At 47.4% G+C, this 21,343-nt stretch overlaps 1 protein-coding gene across 4 annotated transcripts in view; it reads right to left on the bottom strand.

The window, feature by feature from the left end:
- Positions 1-3,778: 3,778 nt before the first annotated feature.
- TEAD3 (TEA domain transcription factor 3) overlaps positions 3,779-21,343 on the bottom strand; it is a 32,995-nt gene continuing 15,430 nt past the window's right edge. Inside the window, exons 4-15 of one of the 4 annotated variants that reach the window (XM_027876511.1) lie at positions 20,177-20,241; positions 15,358-15,420; positions 15,099-15,161; positions 13,733-13,744; positions 12,654-12,794; positions 12,408-12,457; positions 10,933-10,994; positions 8,527-8,660; positions 7,817-7,990; positions 7,099-7,239; positions 6,861-7,013; positions 3,779-6,297 (exon numbers count right to left, since the gene is read on the bottom strand). In XM_027876511.1, coding sequence (XP_027732312.1) covers positions 6,184-6,297; positions 6,861-7,013; positions 7,099-7,239; positions 7,817-7,990; positions 8,527-8,660; positions 10,933-10,994; positions 12,408-12,457; positions 12,654-12,794; positions 13,733-13,744; positions 15,099-15,161; positions 15,358-15,420; positions 20,177-20,241 — 1,172 coding nt within the window. In that variant the 3' untranslated portion in view covers positions 3,779-6,183. The remainder of the gene's footprint in view (positions 6,298-6,860; positions 7,014-7,098; positions 7,240-7,816; positions 7,991-8,526; positions 8,661-10,932; positions 10,995-12,407; positions 12,458-12,653; positions 12,795-13,732; positions 13,745-15,098; positions 15,162-15,357; positions 15,421-20,176; positions 20,242-21,343) is intronic. The other 3 variants (XM_027876514.1, XM_027876513.1, XM_027876512.1) reach the window with 3 other exon arrangements.

Below are 21,343 nucleotides of genomic sequence, written 5' to 3' on the forward strand. Positions count from 1 at the left end.
TTGAACTAAGGTGGTAGCAATGTGAATAGATCAAAGGGGACCTATTTAATGTGTGTTGTGAAGAAAGATGGGGAATCCCTGGACATCCTCCATGATAGTGGCAAGCACCTATCGTAAACCAGTGTTTCCCTATTTTATGCCTCACTTGGTATTAATAATCAGAAGTTATTAAACAAAATTATCTCTGTTGTCTTTGAAGAAATTTAATGTAGCTTTGACACATGCATAGGAGATATCTTGTTAATTTTCTCTTTGGTGTTTTTACTCATGGTTTCTAACCCAATCCCTAAATTTTTTTTTTAATATTATTTTATTTTCAGTTCTGAATTCTCTTCCTCCATTGAAAAGGAAAGAAAAAAAAAACCTGTTATAAATTTTGTATAGTCAAGCAATCAAATTTCCTCATTAGCCACGGACAAAAGAAAAGAAAGAAAGGTTGCTTCGATTTGAACTGAGCTCGTCAGCTAGATAGAAATCTGAAGGTGATAGTATGTTTTATCCATCCTTTGGAATTATGGTTATCAATCAGAGTACCTAAGTCAATTTTCAGATGGGCATGGAAGATTTAACCTGCTGTTTTGGCTACCTGGGCTAGTTCATCTCTCTTTAGGCATCTTTTTTTTTTTTTTTTGGCAATGGGGTTAAGTGACTTGCCCAGAGTCACACAGCTAGTAAGTGTCTGAGGCTGGATTTGAACTCAGGTCCTCCTGACTCCAGAGCCAGTGCACTACCCATTGCACCACTTAGCTGCCCCTCTCTTTAGACACCTTGGTGGCTCTCCCCTCCTGGGAGCTTACCGCATTGGTTTTGGACTTCATTGGTACACTCCATTCACTTTAGCTCTACTATAACTCGTAATTCCCAAGCTCGAGGTCCACCATTCTCAGCCTCCTTAGCATCAGGGATTACAAACTTTCAGCCCTACAAGGGGTCTCCTAGCACTTTACCTGCATCTCACCCATGAATATGATAACATTGTTTTTATATTGTACCGGTCAATGTCACAACATCATACTAGAATATAAGTTTCTTGAGGGCAGAAACTGTTTCACTTCTCAGCTTTGTTTCCCTAGTACCTGGGCTCGGGATTCAGTGCTTGGAGTACAGTTGGATAGTTTTTGAAGATACTTGGCTAAAACGACCTTTTCTAATGAAGAGTTACAACCTGAAAAGTTGTCATCTTTGAGGTGGAGAGGGGAGAATTCTTGGAAGGACAACGGGGAAAGAAGGAAGAACAGGACAAGTTAGGAAAAAAAGTGGCTAGTGGGAGAGGGAAGAAAGGTGTTTGAGGGCAGTGGTCGATTATATTAGAAATCAATTTGAGGGGCAGCTAGGTGGCACAGTGGATAGAGCACCAGCCCTGGAGTCAGGAGGACCTGAGGTCAAATCAGGCCTCAGACACTTACTAGCCGTGTGACCCTGGGCAAGTCCCTTCATCCTGTTTGCCTCAAAAAGAAAATAAATCTGTTTGAGCAATTTTTGACCATAGACCTAAGTCCAGAACCAAATTAGACTTGAGGAGGGGTAGGGAGAGACAAGGACACAGAGAAGAGAAGGAATGGGAGAGGGACGGGAGAGAAAAGGAAGGGAAGAAAAGAGACAGATACTGAGGCAGAGAGGTGAAGGGAGAGATAGAAGCAGAAAAAGATGTACTTTAGTGTTATTGGCTTTGGGAGGAAAAAAAGCAAGCAGCCCATGAAAAACACAGAGTCCCTAGTGTTAACAATCACTGAACTGTTCTGGGCCACATTCATTGTAGACCAGAGGCCCAAAAGAGTCTTTGATTTCTAGAATGTAAGAGACTAAGAGAGGGGTTTAGGGATCATCTAATTCAACTGCCTCATTTCAAAGATGGGGAAACAGAGGCATAGGAAGGGAAAACGTCTGGTTGAAAGTCACACAATTATTAAGTAGCAGAGCCAGGATTAGAACCCAGTGCTTCTAACTCCTCTTCCCCACTTCTTTTTTCCAAGAATTTCACTCTTGTTCATCCAGTTATCCCCAACCCAGAGAAAAATGCAATACAACCAACCACTTTTTTAAAAAACCTTTTCTTCCACTCCTCTAACACTTTTTCTCCAGGGTGACACAATGGGAAGAATATGAGTCCAAGGTTCAAGTTTTCCGTGTGACCTGGGGTAAGTCATTTTTATTCTCTCAGCCTCAGTTTCCCCATCCCTAAAAAAATGGGCCAATAATAATTCCTGTTCACCTCATAGGAGGATTATAGGGTTCAGTAAGTTAGTGGGTGAGACACTATATTGGAACATTTTTTTTAATTTTCTGGATTTGCGATTTTATTGCTTCAGAAAACTTCCACTATTGTAGATGTGCAATTGCTCAGCAGTTTATAGCCTTAGAGAGCTATTTGAGGTATGCAAGAGGTTAGGTGACTTCTTCAGGGTCACACAGCCAGAATATGACTGAGAAGCTGACTAACTACTATGCAAAGCTGCCCCTTGTAACCATAACACCTAAATTTCATAGATCTGGAACTGGAGGGGACCTTAGAGTTCATATGGCCAATCGACAAGCATTTATTATAGGCCAACTAGGTGTTGGGCACTGTATTAGGTGCTGGGAATACACAAAGACAAAAATGAAACTGTCCCTGCCCTCCAGGAGCTTATATTTTAAGGAGAGAAGGAGAAGGGAAGACAATATGTATGTGTGGTGTATATATATCTATATATGTATATACAAAATACATATAATTAGTTTGGAAGATGGGAGTACTAGCAGCTAGGGCAGAATCAAGGAAGGCTTCATGTAAGAGGTGGCATTTCAGCTGAATCTTAAAGGAAACAACGAATTTTTAGAGGCAGGGGTGCAGAGGGGGTGCATTTCAGTGTATTTGAAACAGCCTCCTCCTTTTATGGATGATGAAACTGAGGCCAAAGGCTACGTGGATAACAGAGCCAGGATTGAAATCTGGTTCTCTCCTTACTCCATTGCTAGTGCCACACAGAGCTGGGTTTCAAAGCTGGATTCTCTGGACTCCAAGGTTAACTCTTTCCACCAGGCCTCCTAGGGCTAGTCTTATGCTTCCTTCTCTCACCCCAGGACATCAAGGTGATCTTCACACACCTTAGGAACCCATCTCACCTCTTCAACTCACAGCTCCTCCCCATCCTTGGTCCCTATTTCAATTTGGGATTGGGGAAGTGGGGTTAACTTTAGCTTGGCCAAAGGAACATCCTTGGTATTTAAGCTCCTGAATGAACTGCCCTGGCAGTAACTGGGATTGGGATCAGCAAGCTGGGAAGTAGCCTTCTGGTGTGGGACCTTGTCAAAGGCCTTTTGGAAATCTAACTTAGGGATATCCTCTGCTCTTAGCTCATCCACACACTTATTTACTGTCTCCAAGAATGTCAAACAACACAGTATCATAGATCCAGAGCTCAGGAGGGCCCCAAGAGGTCAACTAGTACAGCATCCTCATTTAGCAGACAAAGTTCAGGCCCAAGTTGGTTAAGAGATTGGCCCAAGGTCATACAGGTGTAGCAAGCATCATGAGGTAAAATTCAAACCCAGGTCTTGATTCCAGAACCTGTGCTCTTTTACCAAATAATGTTGCCTTTGCATAATCTAACAGGAGTTCTTTCCCTACCCTCTCCCCTGTCCATCTGATCCCTCTATAGAGGTCTGACCTCCCTTGTCCCCTAGAGACTGCATTTTAGGAGGGATATTGATGAGTTGGTGAGTATATAGAATATTCCAGAATCAGGGTAGCATTGGGGTGGAGTGGGGGGGCAGATGACAGGCCACAAAGCTGACCCACAAGCAAATAACTTTAATTTTTTCCAAGCAGGAGCTTGGCCTCCTGAGGGCCACTGCCCTGCCACACGCCTCGGATATGATACAACCCATCACAGCTAGATTAAAAAAATACACAAAAATATATATATATATATATAATATATATAATATACATTACAAAACTGGGTGCAGGGAGAGGGAGGGAAGGGTGTGGGGTGGCCTGAGCAATTTGTAATCCATGAAGGGCCTGGGGAAGCTCAGGGGAGGGACACACCTTGGGAGGGGGTGACATGTGGATGGGAGAGAAGGGGAACAGTACTTCATATGAAACTCATAAATAATCAAAGGCTTTTGCTACCTCCTCCAAGCTGGTGTTGGGGAAGGCCAGTGGGAGTGGGTCTTTGGGGCTATGGGCACACCAGGAGGAGAAAGGGAGGGTTAACCTTCATTCCCAGATGTGGGCCTAAGGACTGGTCCCCACCAAAAGCCCTAGGAGAGAAAATGGGGTCAACCCACATCTCCATCTATTTTTTCTTTTAGAGAACTCAACCAAACTAGAATTTTAAATGGGATGAGCTGAACAATAGGGACCTGGGAGATGGGGTTCTGAGCTGATCCCTAAAGAGATGGGGCCCTTCAGTTCTCTCCCATGCTCCAGCTATGTCTGATTCTCCAGTTGCCTGTCCAGTCCTAGGTTCTAGGCCATAGGCCCTTAGCCCATTCCCTCTCCCCACTACCAACAACCTTAGCCCTAAGAGCAGGGGTCCCCCCAAGGGGAAGGCCAGACTGAAATCTCTGTGAGAGCAAGATGGTGTTATTTTTGTCCTCTGGGGTAGGCACTGCATTAAGGGCTGTTAAATCAATTATTCAAGTTTGGTTGGGAGTGAGAAGGGAATAGTACTGGGAATTGGTTCCCCCTGCCAGCACCAGAGAGGGAATTAGACAAAATGAGGTCTAATTCCTGGGATGGGATGTGTGGTGGTAATACCAACCAGCAACGGTCTAGACAGATGGTGACAAAAACAGAGCTAGGCTGCTGGGGGACTCCATAGGACAGGTCTGGGGGCACCTTCAGAAAGGCGTGGCGACTGTAGGACGTGTATATGTGTGGTGTGTTTCTGTGAGGTATTTTGTGGGGGAAGGAGGCTGCCTATGTTTGGGGGGTGGGATCTGGGGGTAATTGCAGCTGTGAAAGTTGGAGCTAAAGTGGGTCCTCCTGAGGGAAGGGGAAGGACACTCAGAATTAGGGCCTGTAAGTCCTTATTGAAGGTGGCACAGCTAACGATCACTATTTTTGCTTCAAACATTTGGAATGGCCACCGGCCCTCCCCCCTTCCATGACCCAGATTATAGGGGTTTAGGCGGCGGACCCTCAGCCCTCTCACCTAGTATTCAGTAACGATGATTCTTTATTCCCACCTCCAACTTCCTTAGGTCCACAAACTTGCCTAAACAGGTGACTTGGTCCTGGTTCTTTGGCATGGCTCCACAGAGATCCCACATCAAAGCAGCTGCAGACCCTACTACTTGACCCTTGTCCATCTCCTTGAACCCTCAGGGCATCCCACAATGGAGCAACTCCATGCTCCATGTTGAAACCCACCTACATAGCGACCCCATCTCTACCCTCTACTAGCTTCAGCTAGAACTGGCCTTGGGGATGCAGGGATACCACAAGCTGCTGACCTTCCTTGTGACTGGCCCCACTCTGATCAGCTCCACTCCTAACTCCCCACTTCATCATTCGTCGTTCCATTCTCCAGCCACCTCTCCTTCTCCTTCTGCCTTCTCACCCACTCCTCTTTCCCAGTTTCACTCTATAGTCTTCTTCTAACTACTTCCCAAGCCCTCCTCCTCCCCACTTCCGCTGACTGCCTTTAGGGCTATGGTCTTCCCATCACACTCCTCAAAACCCTTTCTCTGGGTGGGGGGTGTCTCACTTTTCTGGGACCCATCTCTAATTTTTCTTCAACCTTAATTGAGCTTGTCCCAGACCATTCCCCTGGACCAGAGCCTGCTTCTCAGAAAACTTAAAAAGTTTTTTTTTGTCTTCTTTCCATTCTAGAGAGGCCCCCATTGCCCCAAATCCAGGTCAGCCGGAGCCCCACTTGAACTGGATGATGGTGAAGAGGGGAGGGTGGGAAAGGAAAAGGAGAGTTTTGGTGTGAGAAGGGGCTGGCTGCCCCACTGCCTGAGGCTAGGCTGTCTTCTTCAACAATTAAAGCATAGACCACAGTAGAGTGGAGTGTATATAGGGGTGGGACTTGTCCTGGGCCTGGGACCTGGGTCAGCAGGCAGGTAGAAGGTTAAGGGGCATGTCCTAGACCAAGGCCCCCAGGTCAGGAGGTAGGGATGAGGAGGGGAGACACGTCTTGGGCTCTGGCCCCAGGTCGGCAGGTGGTAGTTGAATCAGGAAAGGAGACCCTAGTCCTTGATCAGCTTATAGACATGATGTTGGGCCCCGTGCTCACTGGTGGAGACTTCGAAGACAAAGGCAATGACCAGCAGTGTCTCCTGGGAGTCTCGACTCGTCACTACCTGGAATGCAAGAGGGAAGGGGGAGAGGTCAGGGAGAGAGGTGATACATAAGGAAGCAGCCCTATATCCTCAGGATTTGGGTTTTTTTTTCCTTAGCTCTACCACCGATTTTCTGGGTGACATTGGGCAAGTCACTTCATTTTTCTAGGCCTCTGCTTTCTCCTCTGGGAAATGGGAAGGAAAGAAGGAACCAAGCATTTGACAAATGCCTATTATGTATCAAGCACTTTATAAATATTATCACATTGGATCCTCACAATAACTCTGGGAGGTAGGTGTCATTATTATGCCCATTTTATAGATGAAGAAACTGAGGCAGACAAAGGTTAAGTGACTTGTTGAGAGTCATACAGCTAGTAAGTGTCTGAGGCTAGATTTGAACTCAGGTCTTTAACTCCAGGCCCAGCACTGTGTCTACTGTGCTAACTAGCTGCCCGGGTGGAACACAGGGGAAACAGGGGATAGAATATGGTCCCTTCTGAGATCCTTCCAGCTCTTACACTGGAGAATTCTATAGCTTCTGTGGGGTGAGGGGAGAGGAAGAGAAGGGGAGTGGCGCCTACCTGTAGGATAGTGAAGTTCTCCAAGACGCTGTTCATCATATACTTCTCAGGTAGGTGTTTCAGCTTGTGGATAAAGTTGATCATGTATTCACACATGGGGGAGCGATGAATGCGGTACACAAAACGACCATTCTCCAGCCGCGCGTACTCCGTCTGGGGTCAGAGGACACATGGCGCTCGCTGGTTTCCCTTCCTTCCTCCCTCCCCACCCTCTTCCCTCATCCTACTCTCGGCTCACCTCCACTTTCTCTACCACTTGCTTGCCGAAGGAGCAGACCTTGGTGGAGACGCTGATGGTCATGCTATCAGCGGAACTGTACTGGGAGCTGACCCCGTAGAAAGCCCCAGGTCCATCCTGAATGGTACTGTTCAGGTCAGCCTTAAGAACAAAGGTGAGGTGCAGAAACAGAAGAGGGAGAGAAAGTTCAGCTATCTCAGAGCCTTTCCTGGAAACTCTAGGAAAGGATGTAAACACTCGGTACCAAGGGGAAGATTTGGGGCAAGTAAAAGGGGAAAATGTCCCAAGGATATCCAGACATTGGAAAGGCAGCTCAGCATAGCATAGATAGCACTAGACTTGGAGTCAGGAAGAACCAGGTTCAAATCCTGCCTCTGACACTTATTAGCTATGTGACCTTGGACAAATTATGTAACCTTTCTGGGTCTCAATTTCCTCCTCTGTAAAGTGATAGGATGGACTTGAGGAGCTCTAAGCTTCCTTCCAACTCTAGATCTAGTATACAAAGACCAGAGGGTCTCCTACTATCCCTCAAGACATTCCACATCCCTTCCCTGCTCCCTGGTTCTGGGACAAGGGTGGTTTTGGTTCTCGGTGGTCAGAAGTTAAGGGACTTTGAAGTTTGAGATTGGAATGATTAGGAAAAAGTCTGAAGCCAGGCTGCCTCTGAAGAGGAGATTGTGAAGAGAGTGAAGGCTTTAGTTTGGAGAATCCTTACCCAGAACTTGACAAGGAAGAAGGCATTAGGTGGCCCTTTCTCATACAGATCCTTCAGCCCACCCTTTTTCTCGGGGAACTTGTCATAGATCTGGCGAACGTCCACGGCTTCCAGGGGAGGGTCTGAGAAGGCAGGGTTGGTCTGGCCAATGTGCACGAACAAATGCTTGCTGTACTGTAGGGGAGGGGTCCAGTACAGGGTCATGTTAGAGGCCTACGGGAGGGGCCCTAGGAAGGGAGAGGGAGATAGGGCCTAAGGTGGTGGTGGTAGGCGGGAGGGAGGGATGACGCTACATGGCAAAGGGTGAAAGGAGACAGACAAAAAGGGTCAGAATCTCTAAGAGTGTGAGGTAGGTCATGCTAGCATCTACAGGCTCCTAAGAACTCAAATAAGGATTCAAATAGCTTGGGTTCTCTGGGCATACAGATATGTTACATCCCCAAACTGGGGCTCTCTTTACCCCATGACTATCCCCTCCAACTAGGCCACACTCTCTGTGCCCTATAATTTTATTGTGTTCTCTATTCTCCCTGACTACATTAGGGTCTCTGTCCCCTCAATGAATGTGTTCTCTGATGCCATGAATATACTACGGTCTCTGTCTCCCCATGTCTGTGCCCTGTTCTCTGCCACCAGGTCTATGTCTCTGCCCTGCCCATATGGCTCTTTCCCCCCACAGGACCACGTTAGATTCTCTCCAGCCCAATTACCGTGTCTGGATCTCGCTGCACTTCCATAAAAGCTGAATATTCTAGGAGCCGAAGTCTAGTGGAGGCGATGGTGCGGTCCTGCCACACAGGCACGGCAGAGGCGGCTGGTGGGAGTGGGGCCAAGGGCTCGTAACCTGGGGGAGAGACTTCTATTGTGAACCAGGCAGGGGTCTAGATATATGCCAGGAACTCTTGGTCTGTGCTAGCGGCCAATGGCCAGGTCTCAGTCTCCGCTCCCAAGACTGGGTTGAGGCTCAAGCTCTCTCTTGTGGCAAGGTGGAGTAGAGATTGGAGAGGAAAAGGAGTCGAGTTAGGAGCTAAATCAGATGAGACGAGCAGGGAGGCAGAGACAGACTCCAGTACTGGTCCACTTTTCTAATCCTAGAATTGCTCAGCAGGATTCCATGGGTAACCATATTCCTGGAGATCATTGGATCATTAGATGAGTGAGGGGGCAGAGGCCAGTGTAGGGGAGCTCTGAGAAGGCAAGGCCTTGAGAACTGAGAGGCAAAGAACCATATCTAGGAGAGTAATGTCTAGTGTGAGAATCCCCCTGGGAACATGTGTGTGTGTGTGTGTGTGTGTGTGTGTGTGTGAGAAAGACAAAAGGAGAAAGTCACACATAGAGAAAGACAGAGATTATCCATGAGTGTCTATGTGATGGTATGTGTCAGTTTGATCATGTGTGACTGTGTTTAGAACTAGAAAGCACTCATGAAAGGATCACCTCATTAAAGAATTACAGGACTTTCTTGCTGAGAGGGACCCCAGTGGTCATCTGGCCCAACCCCCTTATTTGAGAGGGGGAAATTGAGGGGCTGAGGTGGGAAAGTGATTTATCCAAGGTCTTACATCTGGTAAGTGATACTGACTTACACTCAGTTACTTGGCAAAACCACAACTCAGACTCAAGACTTTGGCCCTAATATGCATGCATGTGCATATATACACACGTGCATGCATACACACATGTGTATATGCACGTGTATGTACACACAAGTGCATTTATGTGCATATGTACACACATGTATATGCAGATGTGTATATATGTCTATGTACACACATACATGATCATACACACATGTTTTGGACAGGAACTACAGACAGTAAGCTAGGACCACAGGTGAACGGGAAATGGATTCAACCAGCTAGATACAACCTAGGAAATAAGGCAGCCCCGTTTGAATGAACCAAAACTACTCACGGCAACAAAAGCCCATCTCTAACACTAGCATTCTCCAGGGTTACCATATAGCTGTTAATCATCGAACACCATAATCCCAGAAGACTAACAATCACTAGTGGCCCAAAGGACAAAGAGAAGATGTGTGGTGGGCATACACAGCCCACAACACGTTAACAATGATTACTTCCGAGAGAGACATCTCATTATGGGACCAGAAAAGGAGGTGGGCTGGTCATGAATTGAGACCGAGACAGCAGATGGGTAGCCCAAATGCACACTAGTATCCTGGAGTTACTAAAAGGAAGGACTCCAGTACACCAGGTGTATCTCTGGGGGAGGATTTACACAAAGGAGTGGATGAGAATCACACAGAATGAGGTGTGATGAGATTGTGAACTGTACTAGTGAAAGGCATGCCCTTCAAGACTCCTGCCTAGCAGTGATTATAGAGACATTTCTAGTACAATGTGATCTGGAAAATCCGTGTAAAATTTTTTGGCCCTCCATACCCGAGAAGTCTGAATTTTCTTCCTTTTCTTTTATGGAGCGTTTACTGTACCTTATTGTAAAATTTGGGTTAACTTTTTGGTCATAGGCTATATTATATAATACTATACATACATTTTATGCATTTCTGAGTTCCTCAATTTTTCCAGAGTCATCTGTGGCTTCCACAAAACTCCTCAAAAATTCCCATTTAATTTCTTAGGCTGACCCATGATATCAAAACGGCAATGGGGAAAATCATGTTGTGGAAGGGATAACTGCACATAGATGTAAGACGTATAGAGTGTGCGTGTATGTGTGTGTGTGTGTGTGTGTGTGTGTGTGTGTGTGTGTGTGTTGGAGGGGGAACAGGGACTGAAGTAGGGGTAAGGATGGGGACTGGATGTAACTGTGTGGAGAAATGTGTATGTATGTGTGAGGCCAAACATAGGGAAAATGATAAAGTAGTTTAGCTTTGGCATTTCCCAACTGTTCTCCGCTTGAGACTTCACCCTTCTCCTGGCTTGACATCAATCCCCTTTGACTGTATCTGTGACTGAAGGCACGACAACTAAGGATTAGTTTTCATAGCCCCTGACTCCAGGGCTGGATTCAAGACCTCTTTTGGGGCAAGGTGGAGAAGAGATTGGAGAGCAAGCAAAGTAGAATTAGGAGCGAAATCAAGGTCTAGACATGCAGGGAGGTGGAGACAAACCATAGTACTGGCCACTTACTAGTGAGAGTGGGTGGCAGGGGTGGCTGGATGGGGTAGGCTGGCTGTGCAAAGGGTTTGATGCTGGAATATACAAGAAAAGCCGCAGTTAGTCTCTCTGTCTGTCTCTCTCTCTCCTCCTTCCTCCCTCCCTCACTCTCTACACACACACACACACACACACACACACTCCTACACATACACACCCCTACACACACACCCCTACCTTATTGCCCTAATCTACCTCCTTATTTTGGGCATCACCAAGGAGGGTGTCTGGCCTTCCAACTGTGGCCTAGAAACACTTGCTGACTGACTGTTTAAATAAATATTTGCCTAAGTGGCTGAGTGATTGGTTAAATGATTGACTGGCTAAGTAACTGACCCAACCAGGAACCATGATCAAATCAACTCTGCCACTGTTTCTGAATGAGGTATGTCAATCTACTTGACATACCTACAGCTCCATTCACTATCCCTGTACTTTTCAGAATCAAAGTGGGCCTCTCTGGTCACCATTCCTCTTTGTGTCTTGTCTCCACCATTAGAATGTAAGCTCTCTGAGGGCAGAAATTGTCTTTGCTCTTTGTTTTTGTAGCCCCAGCTTAGCACAGCGTTTGGCATATAGTAAGTCTCAAAATGCTGTACGGGGACTTCTGGGAGTCTCCAAGACCCTTTTATGAGGCCTGTGAGTTCAAAACTATTCTAATAATAATGCTAAGGTATTTTAACTTCATTAGATACAACCCACAAAAAGCTCATCGAAACTTTTGAAAAAATAATTATTTCAAAATATTCAAATATATTGAAATAATTATTTGAAAAAAAATTTTTTTAGTGTAAAGTAGGCTTCAGATCAAAAAGTCTAAGAACCACAGTGCTTAATAAATGCTTTTTTCCTTCCTTCCTTCCCTAAATAACTGATTAACTAAGTAACTGACTGATTAGCTGACTGACTAGTCCAGCTAAGTGACTCACTAACTGGTTAGGTGACTGGATGACTAATTAAGAAACTGGTTGACTGGTTAAATGACTGACCCACCAAGTGGTTGACTGACCCACTGATTATTTAACTGACTAGCTGACTGACTGACTAGAATTAGAGGGAGGAGGGAGGGGATCATTTTATTCAATAAAAGCATTTTAATCCCACTGTTCCATAACTGACTAATAATAGAGCAAAGTGACTCATTGACCAAGTGATTGACTGAGACTGGTTGAGTAAGTGACTAACTAGTTAACCTGCTGACCAATTATCTGACTAACTACCTATGTGACAGATAAGCTTCTAGCTGGCTAACCAATTAAGTAACTTCACTCATCTACAATGATTTAGACCAGGGCCCAATGGATTGATGCTCTCAAGTTTTCAAGATGGAGCTGAGGCTCCAGGACAAGGTTGGGGCTGGGGGTCCAGCGGGGATTCAGGCAGGGGCACTGACGAGGAATGGAGGGAAGGGCCAGGAAGGGCAGGGGTATGCTGACTGAAATACTCACTCCTGAGAGGGTCCCGGCTGCTGTCCCGGGAGAGGGGGCCCACTCCAGAACTGCAGAGAAAGGAGAAAGGTGGGCGATTACTCAGTCCAATCTCACCTGGCCTGGAATGCAGGACCTCCAGTCCCTCACTCCGCCCTGTTGTGAATTTTCCCCTGCACTCCCGGCTCACAAGACCCACTTTCTATCTCCGGGAAGCCTGAATTTTGGTCCCCTCCTCTCCCAATCCCTGAGCCCCCTGTACCTTACCCGTGAAGCAGCGGCAGAGAAAACTGCCTGGGGGATTGGGGGAGGCGGGCTGAGTTTATTCTGCAAGACGCTGGCTGAGACAATCTGAGCTGAGGACATAGAGGCCATACTTTGGAGGGCCTTATCCTTGGAGACCTGGTCCTGGGGAGGCAGGAAAGGGGCATGATGTTAAAGGGCTCACCTGACAACTTTTTCGACTATGACCCACACCACCACCCTCCCCAGACTCATGCATGCCTCTGTCTCCCCGCATGCATGCTTGTGACAGGATAACAGAAAGCAGCCTGGAGTTTTGGGAGTGGGGAAGAAAAGGAGCTGCCTCAAAGGGGCATACGTCAAGGGAACCTGCCTGGGAAAGGCCAGAGTAGGGGCAGAGCCTGAGTGGGAGACAGTAAAAGGACAGGGGAATGGAACACGGAACTGAGAGCTGAGATCCGAGTTCAGCCTCTGCCACTAACTCACTGGGCAGGTCTCTTCGCCAATCTGGGTCTCAGTTTTCTTGTTTGTAAAATAAGGGAGTCAGACCTTACACTTCTCTACAGCTTTATAGTTTCCAAAGCACCCACATCCATTATTTCATTGAATCCTAAACACGGAATAGAGGATAGGGACTAGCTTGTGAGTGTAGGGAACTCCTCCTACCAATATGAGTCAGCAGCTTCTCCCCAAGTTATAATCTTAGAGAATTACCTAGAGCACTGACAAGTTAGGTGACGTGCCCAGGTTCCATAGCTAGCTAGTATGTGTCAGAGGTAGTCCTTGAACCTGGGTCTTCTTGGCTCAAAGCCTGGTTCTCTATCCACTATGCCTCTTGTAGAAATGGCATCGTAAAATAAATAAGGAAGGAAGTAGGAGCCTTATTTCAGGGATGAAGGAAATGAGAACCCAGAGACATTGTGACTTGCCCAAAATTATATAACTCGTAGGTGCCAAAGCCAAGAGGAGATCTTGGTTTTCAGTGCTCTAAGACTTCTCCCAATTTACTCAGTCCATGGCATATACCTAATGACGCATCAGTCAGAGGAAGGTGCAAGGAGGGAAAGAGGAAGGATGGGAGGGGGTGGTGTTTTGCTACTTACCAGGTTCATGGCCTGTGAGGGGAAAAGGAACACTAGATCAGAGGAAAACCAGAGGGTGGAGGGAGGGGACCACCCCTTTCCATTCCCTTCTCCTCCCTCCAATGACTCTCTAGTTCTCAGCACTCACTAAAGAGGTAGGGAGAGGTCCAGGGAAATCTACCTTCCTGCTGGGGGCTCCATTTCCCCAGTAGCTCCTGACTAGGGACACTCACCTGCCTTCAGGTAAGCTCACCTGGGCAACCCACTAGGGTTAAGAGGTTAAGGCCCGGGAGTCTCTGGAGGAGGGTACTCAAGGGAGACTAGAAGGAACTGGATCGGGGGAGGATGGAAGCATGGAATGGTGAAACCTCGGGATGAGGAAGAGGTGGGGGCACTGAGAAGACCCTATAGAGCTAGGGCAAGGTGATGAGGCCTACAATGGCAGGAGATATAGGGCGATTGGGGTGGGATTACCCATAGGGGTGGTCTAGTTATTCTATAGGAGTTAGACTGCAGGGGTGGAGCCTACGCTTGAGGAGGGAAGAGTCATCTAGGAGTGTGTGTCTACAGGGGAAATACTTCTGTGTCTACCTCTGAGGAGCCCAAGGGAAGGAGCCAGGCAGGCCCAGGTCTGGCATGCCTTCTGGGAGGGGTAGAGGAGCGGGGAGTTGAATATGACCTGACCCTAGAAGGCTCAGGGATTCCAGGGACCGAGATCTGCCTTCAGACCAGGATGCCCTGGTACCAGAATTCCACCGTGGTAAAATGGGTGGATAGGGGGAGGGGAATGAAGCAATCCATCATCACCATCCCACCACCACTACCAACAGCCCATAACCAAGACCTGACCCCCAAAAGCCCCAGTGCGGTTAGTTAGCGGTGGCGAGGAGGAGGGAAGGAGAAAAAAAAGAAAGCGGAGTAGAGGAGAGATCGGCCCTAGTGGCCCTCAGACCGCCAGATGCTGCATCTATTTCCCTCTCTCTCCTCTTTATAATGGGGTCTGGGTGAGGTGGGGAAGTCCCTGCAGCCAGCACTGGTTGATCTGCTTTCCAACCCAGAGGATGAGGATGCCCTCTTCCTGCTTCCTCCTGCTTGGGCTGGGACTAGGTCCCCCATAGCATTATCCCCATTAGGCCCTCAAGGGTACCCCTGAGATAGCAGGGGAAGTGAGAAACTCCTCCTACCTGCTTTTTCCCCCTACCCAGGGGCCTTTTTATAGCCCCCTCTTCCTCCCCTTCCTGGCCCTGGGACAGTCAGTAAATGCTCTGTGGGATGGAAAGCAGGGTTGGTGACCTATAGAGCTAGAAGGAGGCAGGGATGGGAAGGGGCCGGTGGGAGGCCCAAGGGGCCCCAGGAGAGGCCAGGCCGGGTGGTGGGGGACCCGTACCTTCAACTTGGACTGAATCTCCCTCGATTTCCGCCTGGCTAGAACCTGCAAGTGGCTAGAGACCTGCAGAGAAAGAGCAGAAGAAGGAGACAGCAGAGCCGTCAGCCAGAGGAGAGGTGGGAGCGAGCGGAGCGCAGAGAGGGGGGCCAGGGAAAGTCGCTTGCCCATGCTGCAGGTCGGAGGGCGGTATGGCGGGCTTGGGAAGAGGGAGGAAGGGCAGAGGTTGGAGACCCCAGGCCAGGGTGGGGTGCTGACATACCTTGATGCCAACCTGGTACTCCCGCACCTTCTTCCTTGCTAGAACCTGTATGTGGCTGGACACCTAGGGGCACCACCCCACGTCCGGCCAGAGAGGAAAACACAGAGAAAGTGAGGGAGGCAGGGGACGCCCATGGGGACCGGGATGACTAAGGAGCCATGACCAGGGTGGCCCTGGTCCCATGAAAACCTTTGAGTCCAATGGAACACCTTCCTGGTCCAGAGGGTTCCAAAGTGTGTCCCAGAACCTGTGTTTCCTGGGAAAGGGGTTACTCAGGGGGCAGCAGTCTATAAACATGTATACAGAGTAGTAACACTCATAGAGGGATACCTCATAGCTCTCCATCCTACCAATCCCATTTTTTCTTTATGAGCCCTGTGGGTGCTCCCCAAGGCTCCATCCTAGGTCCCCTAAACTCTTCTCTTTCTCTCTATTTTCTCTCTCTCTAAACTCCCATGGGTTTAATTATCTCTATACCAAAGACTCCAAGATCTACATAAACAGCCCCAACTTCCTCTGAGCTTCAAATACTGCACCACCAATTTCCTTTTGCACGTTTCACACTGGATGTTCCAGAGACAGCTCCAAACTCAACATGTCCAAAACTGAACTCATCACCTTTCCTCCCCATAACCCCCCCTTCCAAATTTCCTTATTTTTATTGAAGGCATCTCTATTCTTCCAACCTTTCAGGTTCAGGACCTTACCAATCCCATCGCCATCCTTGCCCAAACCTATATTGGCTTCCTCTTTTCCCCTGCATTATATCTAAATATAATCCTCAGCCTGATAAAATAATGACAGTCTGTATTCATATCAGATGGTCTCGAGTTGGAGCAGGCTCCTAAGTACTTCTAGTCCATCCCCTGCTTTTTCACGGATCAGGAAACTGACCTACAGAGAAGGGAAGTCACTTGTCCAAGGTCACACAAGTAGGAAGTAGCAGAAAGGAGATTCACCAGACCCTTTCCTTCTTTTTCACTACAGCATACACTTAAAGCCTCCCTACTCTAAATTTTATGAGGTATTCTCCTGAAGGCAACTCTATGACATAGGTTGTGTAAGTGTTTGGGGGGAACGGGAGGCCACACTAATGATTTCATTGGTAGAGGGAATCTCTCTATGGAAACTCCCTCCACCAGTGCAGATAGAGGTCGAGTAACTTTCTCAGAACCACATAGCCAACATACATCGGAGGTGAGACGTGAACTCAGATCTTCTGACTAAAAATTGAATGTTTTCTCCCGCAGCTACTGCCCCTGTGAGCTTTTCTGCTGCTGGCTCTACCTTATTTCATTTCTGACTTCCTAGTGCATAATGCCTCTGCTCCAATTCTGCTGGACACCTGTGCACCATACTCATTCACGCCTTTGCCTACGTTGCTCAAACCTCTCTTTCTCTAGGAACCTCTTCTCCAAACTTGTCATCATTTCTTTCACACTTCACCTCTTCAGAGGAACCTTTCCAGGCTTTCCCTGTCCTTCCTGATCTTTCTCTTTCTTTGCTTCCCATGGTATGTATGTAATGTTTATGTTTTAGGAAGCTCCTTTACATCTTCTAGGTTTTTTCTGTTGTTGTTTGTTTGTTTTTAATTTTTATTTTAAAAATTTTTTTTTTAATTTGCTAGGTAGTGGGGTTAAGTGACTTGCCCAGGGTCACACAGCTAGTAAGTGTTATGTGTCTGAGGCCGGATTTGAACTCAGGTCCTCCTGAATCCAGGGTCAGTGCTCTATCCACTGCACCACCTAGCTGCCCCTGTTTATTTTTATTTTGTCATGAAGGACTTGTCTCCCCATTTGTAGATGGACCCTGATTTAAGAAGATCCTAGGTGTGAAAATTCAGCTTTACAAAAGGGACCAGCAGGTATAGTTCCTCAGTTTATGAAACAATTAGGAGTGTGCCTTTTTCAAAGTGAACTGCCTGCCTAATTCTAATAGGATTAGATTTACTCCCAGCCTTTTCAGGGACACAGCCATCAAAGTTATCCTGTCACTTGGTGAGATCTTCTTGGCCGTGGTAGTTTCTAAGCTCTACTGCTGGAAGGGAATTTAGAGATGATGGAATCATGGATTTAGAGCAGGGAGAGACCTTGGAGAAAATCAAGTCCAATTCTTCCCCTCCCCTACCCCACCTCTGGGCCAACCCCATCATTTTACAGATGGGGAAACTGAGGTCCAGACGGGTTAAGTGATTTGCCTAAGATCATACAGGTAATAAGTGTCAGAGCCATGTGCTCTGACTCCAAATCCAGCTCATTTCCACGGCATGGATGTAGACTCTTGTATTGCCTTTTTTTTTTTAATTTAAAACATTAAAAATTTTTTTAATTAGCACAATCTATTGAAAAAAGTCTGAAAACACTGACTGTGTTCTTTATTTCTTCTCTCTCCCCCAGAGTGCCTAGCACAGGCCTGGGCATACACACTTAATGAATGGATTTTTGTCCCCATACTGGGAAACCCAAAACCCTTTCAGGAAAGAAGGGGCACTTCTTGTGATGGTGGGATCAGAGGATCCTGACCTCCTGTCACAGTTCTGAGACAAGGATGCAGGGCCAAAACCTTTCCATCACCATTGCCAAATTCATCTTCCCTTTCAGGAGCAGGATCTATGAGCTTCGTTCTATCAACTTAGGTTTGTCATAGACATGTTGAGCATCAAGTTTCTTGGTTCAAACTCCATCTTTGGGTGAAGGCCAGGGAGGATGCAAGGGTGGCTATAGTTATCCCTACCTCTCAGTAGACTACATGGCCCTAGAGGTGAGGTGCTGAGTCTTTTTTCATCTTCAGGAAGAAAGAAGGACTCAGAACCCAGGACATCAGAAATGCTTATTCAATATCTGTCAAATTGAATTAAAGGGGTGGTGGTAACGTTAGGGGTGGCTGTCTTATGTCCTAAGATCGTAGACTCAGGGTAAGAAGGGAACTTAGAGGCCACTTAGTATAACCCCCCTTATTTTATAGATGATGAAATTGAGGCCTTTAGAGGTGACTTGGCCAAAGTCACATGGGTGCCACTGTCAGTGGTTGAGCCAGGATTTGAACCCAGCTCTTTTTTCTCTGAGACTCTAGGACCTGACCTTAATGTCCCTATCATAAATGGGCTAAGGGACAACCCTTAGGGTCTTAGCTAAGGCTGGATGCTCTATGTGTCTTTCCCTGGTCAAAAGCTGAGGAGGAGCAGAGTAGACTGTCCTGCTGACCCTTCTGAGATCCCCAATGTTGTGGTCACCTCCCAGCTGGGGAGACAATCAGGGTGTATACTGTAGGGTAGGGAGGGTTCTCAACTGCAGGAAGTAGGGGGCAAGGTTCCAGAAGATTACTTCCTGGAATCCATTATCCGTTATCAGAGGTGTTAGGGCTAGTAAAACAGTCACTGCCCCATTCCTTTTTTTTCTTTTTTTTTGGCTAGGCAATAGGGTTAAGTGACTTGCTCGGGGTCACACAGCTAGTAAGTGTTATGTGTCTGAGGCTGCATTTGAACTCAGGTCCTCCCGAATCCAGGGCCGATGCTCTATCCACTGTGCTACCTAGCTGTCCCTGCCCCATTCCTAATAGAAAGAACCTCAATCCCCTCAGGGAGGTTGAAGGAAGAAAGCAGTGACCACAAGATCTGGAACCTGGCAGCATTGTGGCCAAAGGATCAAACAGAACAGTGATGGAGGAGGGGGTATGGACAATGCCACCATGCCCCTCAGCCCACAGGAGCCTGGTAGTGTGACTTGGTAAAAAATAAAGGATACCAAGTCCCCTGTAGGCTTGGTGGGGGGCAGCATTTTTCATAGCTCTTTTTCATAGATCCCGACACCTCAAATCTCTGGGAAGAGTATATTAGGTGTGGTTTTGGAGGGTGTTTAGGTTTTCAATAGCATGGTCCCCTCCACCCCGACCTCCCAGAATAGCTGGGGGTGGGCATCTTGTCTAGGTTGCAGTTTCCTCATCTGGCCTTTTCTACTTTGCAGTACTCAGCCCGATACCCAACTGCCCAACTTTCGAAACTCGAATCCTGGGGAAATCTTTAAGAGTAGGCAATTCAAAACATCCAGGGGATCGGGATGGAGCAGTTCCAGGGTGGAAGGCCAGGAATAGGGAACAGAAGAAAGAAGCATGGAATGTCAGAGTCGGGAGGGACTTTGGAGACTATTTACTCCAATGTCTTCATTTCACAAAGGGGGAAACCATAGAGGTTATGGGTTGAGAGGAAGAGAGGAGAAGGGGTTAGTGTTGTTGGGGGTGGTGAGCCAGTTCTTTCAAAGGGGTGAGAAGGAGAAAGAGAGAGAGGAGGAGGAGGAGGAGGGGGAGGAGGAGAAAGATGGGGGAGGGAGGAAAGGAGAGAGGAGAAAATAGATGGAGAGACACAGAGAAAGAGGGAGGAAAAGAGGAAGAAAGAGAGGAGAGGGACAGGAAAGGGAGGAGGGAAGAGACAGAAAAAGAGGGAGGGAATGAGGAAGAGAGGAAGGAGAGGGAGAAGAAGGGAAGAGGGAGAGAGAAAGAGGGAGAGAATGAGGAAGAGAGGGAGGAGAGGGAGAGGAAAGGGAAAGAAGAAAGGGAAAGACAGGGAAAGAGGAAGGAAAGGGAGGGGGGAGAGACAAAAAGAGTGAGAGAAAGAGGAAGAGAGAGAGAAGAGGGAGAGGAGGAGGAAAGGGAGAGAGGAGGAAAGAGAGAGAGAAAGAGGGAGGGAATGAGGAAGAGAGGGAGGAGAGGGAGAGGAAGAGGAAAGAGAGAGGTAGGGGGAAAGAGAGAGAGAGAAATGTGCAGTATACATGTGTGTCAGTTGTGTATACATGTATGTGTTCAGGGTTGTAGCATATCTTTTTACCTGTTTCCTTGTCCGAGTCTTTCCTGTCCTTAGCTTGATATATCGGGCTATCAACTCATTGCGACCTGGATTGAGAGGAAGGGGGAAACCAGGGAGTAAGTAAATGGTGTAACTAAAAGTGGGCAGCCCTATGGTCTTCCCCAGCCCAGTGTCTACCTCTCCTTTCCTTCCTCTCACTCTGACCCCAGGTCTCTCTGGGCCAGAAGGTGGCACCAGTTGGACAGAGTTGGATGGAGGCCAACAGGACAAAGATGTGGATGCAGGGGACCTGAGGGCCTTCTCCCAGCTGAGGGCTTGGAACAGATCCCCAGCCAGGAGGCAGAGGATGGCTGATATTAGGGGTGGCAGCAGCAGCTTCCAGAGTAGAGGCATTAGGGTAAAAGAGGGGCCCAACACATATTAGGTACTGTTGTCCTATTCACAACCCTTTTTGGTTCTGTAGACAAACAGCGGCAGGTGAAAAAGACAACTGGATAATGCACTGTGTGTGTGTGTGTGTGTGTGTGTGTGTGTGTCTATTCATGTCTCTCCCATGCCTCTCCACTCCCTCCCACCCTGGATGTGTCACTGTGCATCCTTCTGTGTGGACTGTGTGTATCCTTTTTGGTACATGTCAATGTGGCTCTGTATCCTCTGAATCACGAGGTGTGTACATCCCTCCTCCACCCATGTTACTCCACATTTGTGTGTGTGACTGTGTCTATGAAACAGCACTGGTCTGGGGTGTGTGTGTGTGTGTGTGTGTGTATGTAGGGAGGGGGCTGTAGTCCTGGCTCTGCCCTGACTTCCTTTCTTTGGACCTCAGTTTCCTGCTCTGTAAAATGAGAGGGTTAGACTAGCTGTTCCCGGAGGTCCCTTCAGCTCTTCTTCAACTCTGAATGATTCTTTGTCTTGCTCCCTGAAGCCTTGGGTCCTCCCCTCTGAACGTCTCTAACTGAGGCTGTCATTTCTTTACACGCTCCTGTGTGTCTATGAGGAAGCTTATGTATCTGTGTCTGTATGTCCTTGTGTGATGTCTGTCTGTCTGCCTGCCTACCTATGTCATCCATCCATCCATGTAGATATATATGAATGCATGCATGCATGAATCTATCTATCTATCTATCTATCTATCTATCTATCTATCTATCTATCTATCTATCTATCTATCTATCTATCTATCTATCT

The sequence above is a fragment of the Vombatus ursinus genome, unplaced genomic scaffold (genome assembly GCF_900497805.2).
Source record: "Vombatus ursinus unplaced genomic scaffold, bare-nosed wombat genome assembly UNPS02014811.1, whole genome shotgun sequence".
Lineage (NCBI taxonomy): Eukaryota > Metazoa > Chordata > Mammalia > Diprotodontia > Vombatidae > Vombatus > Vombatus ursinus.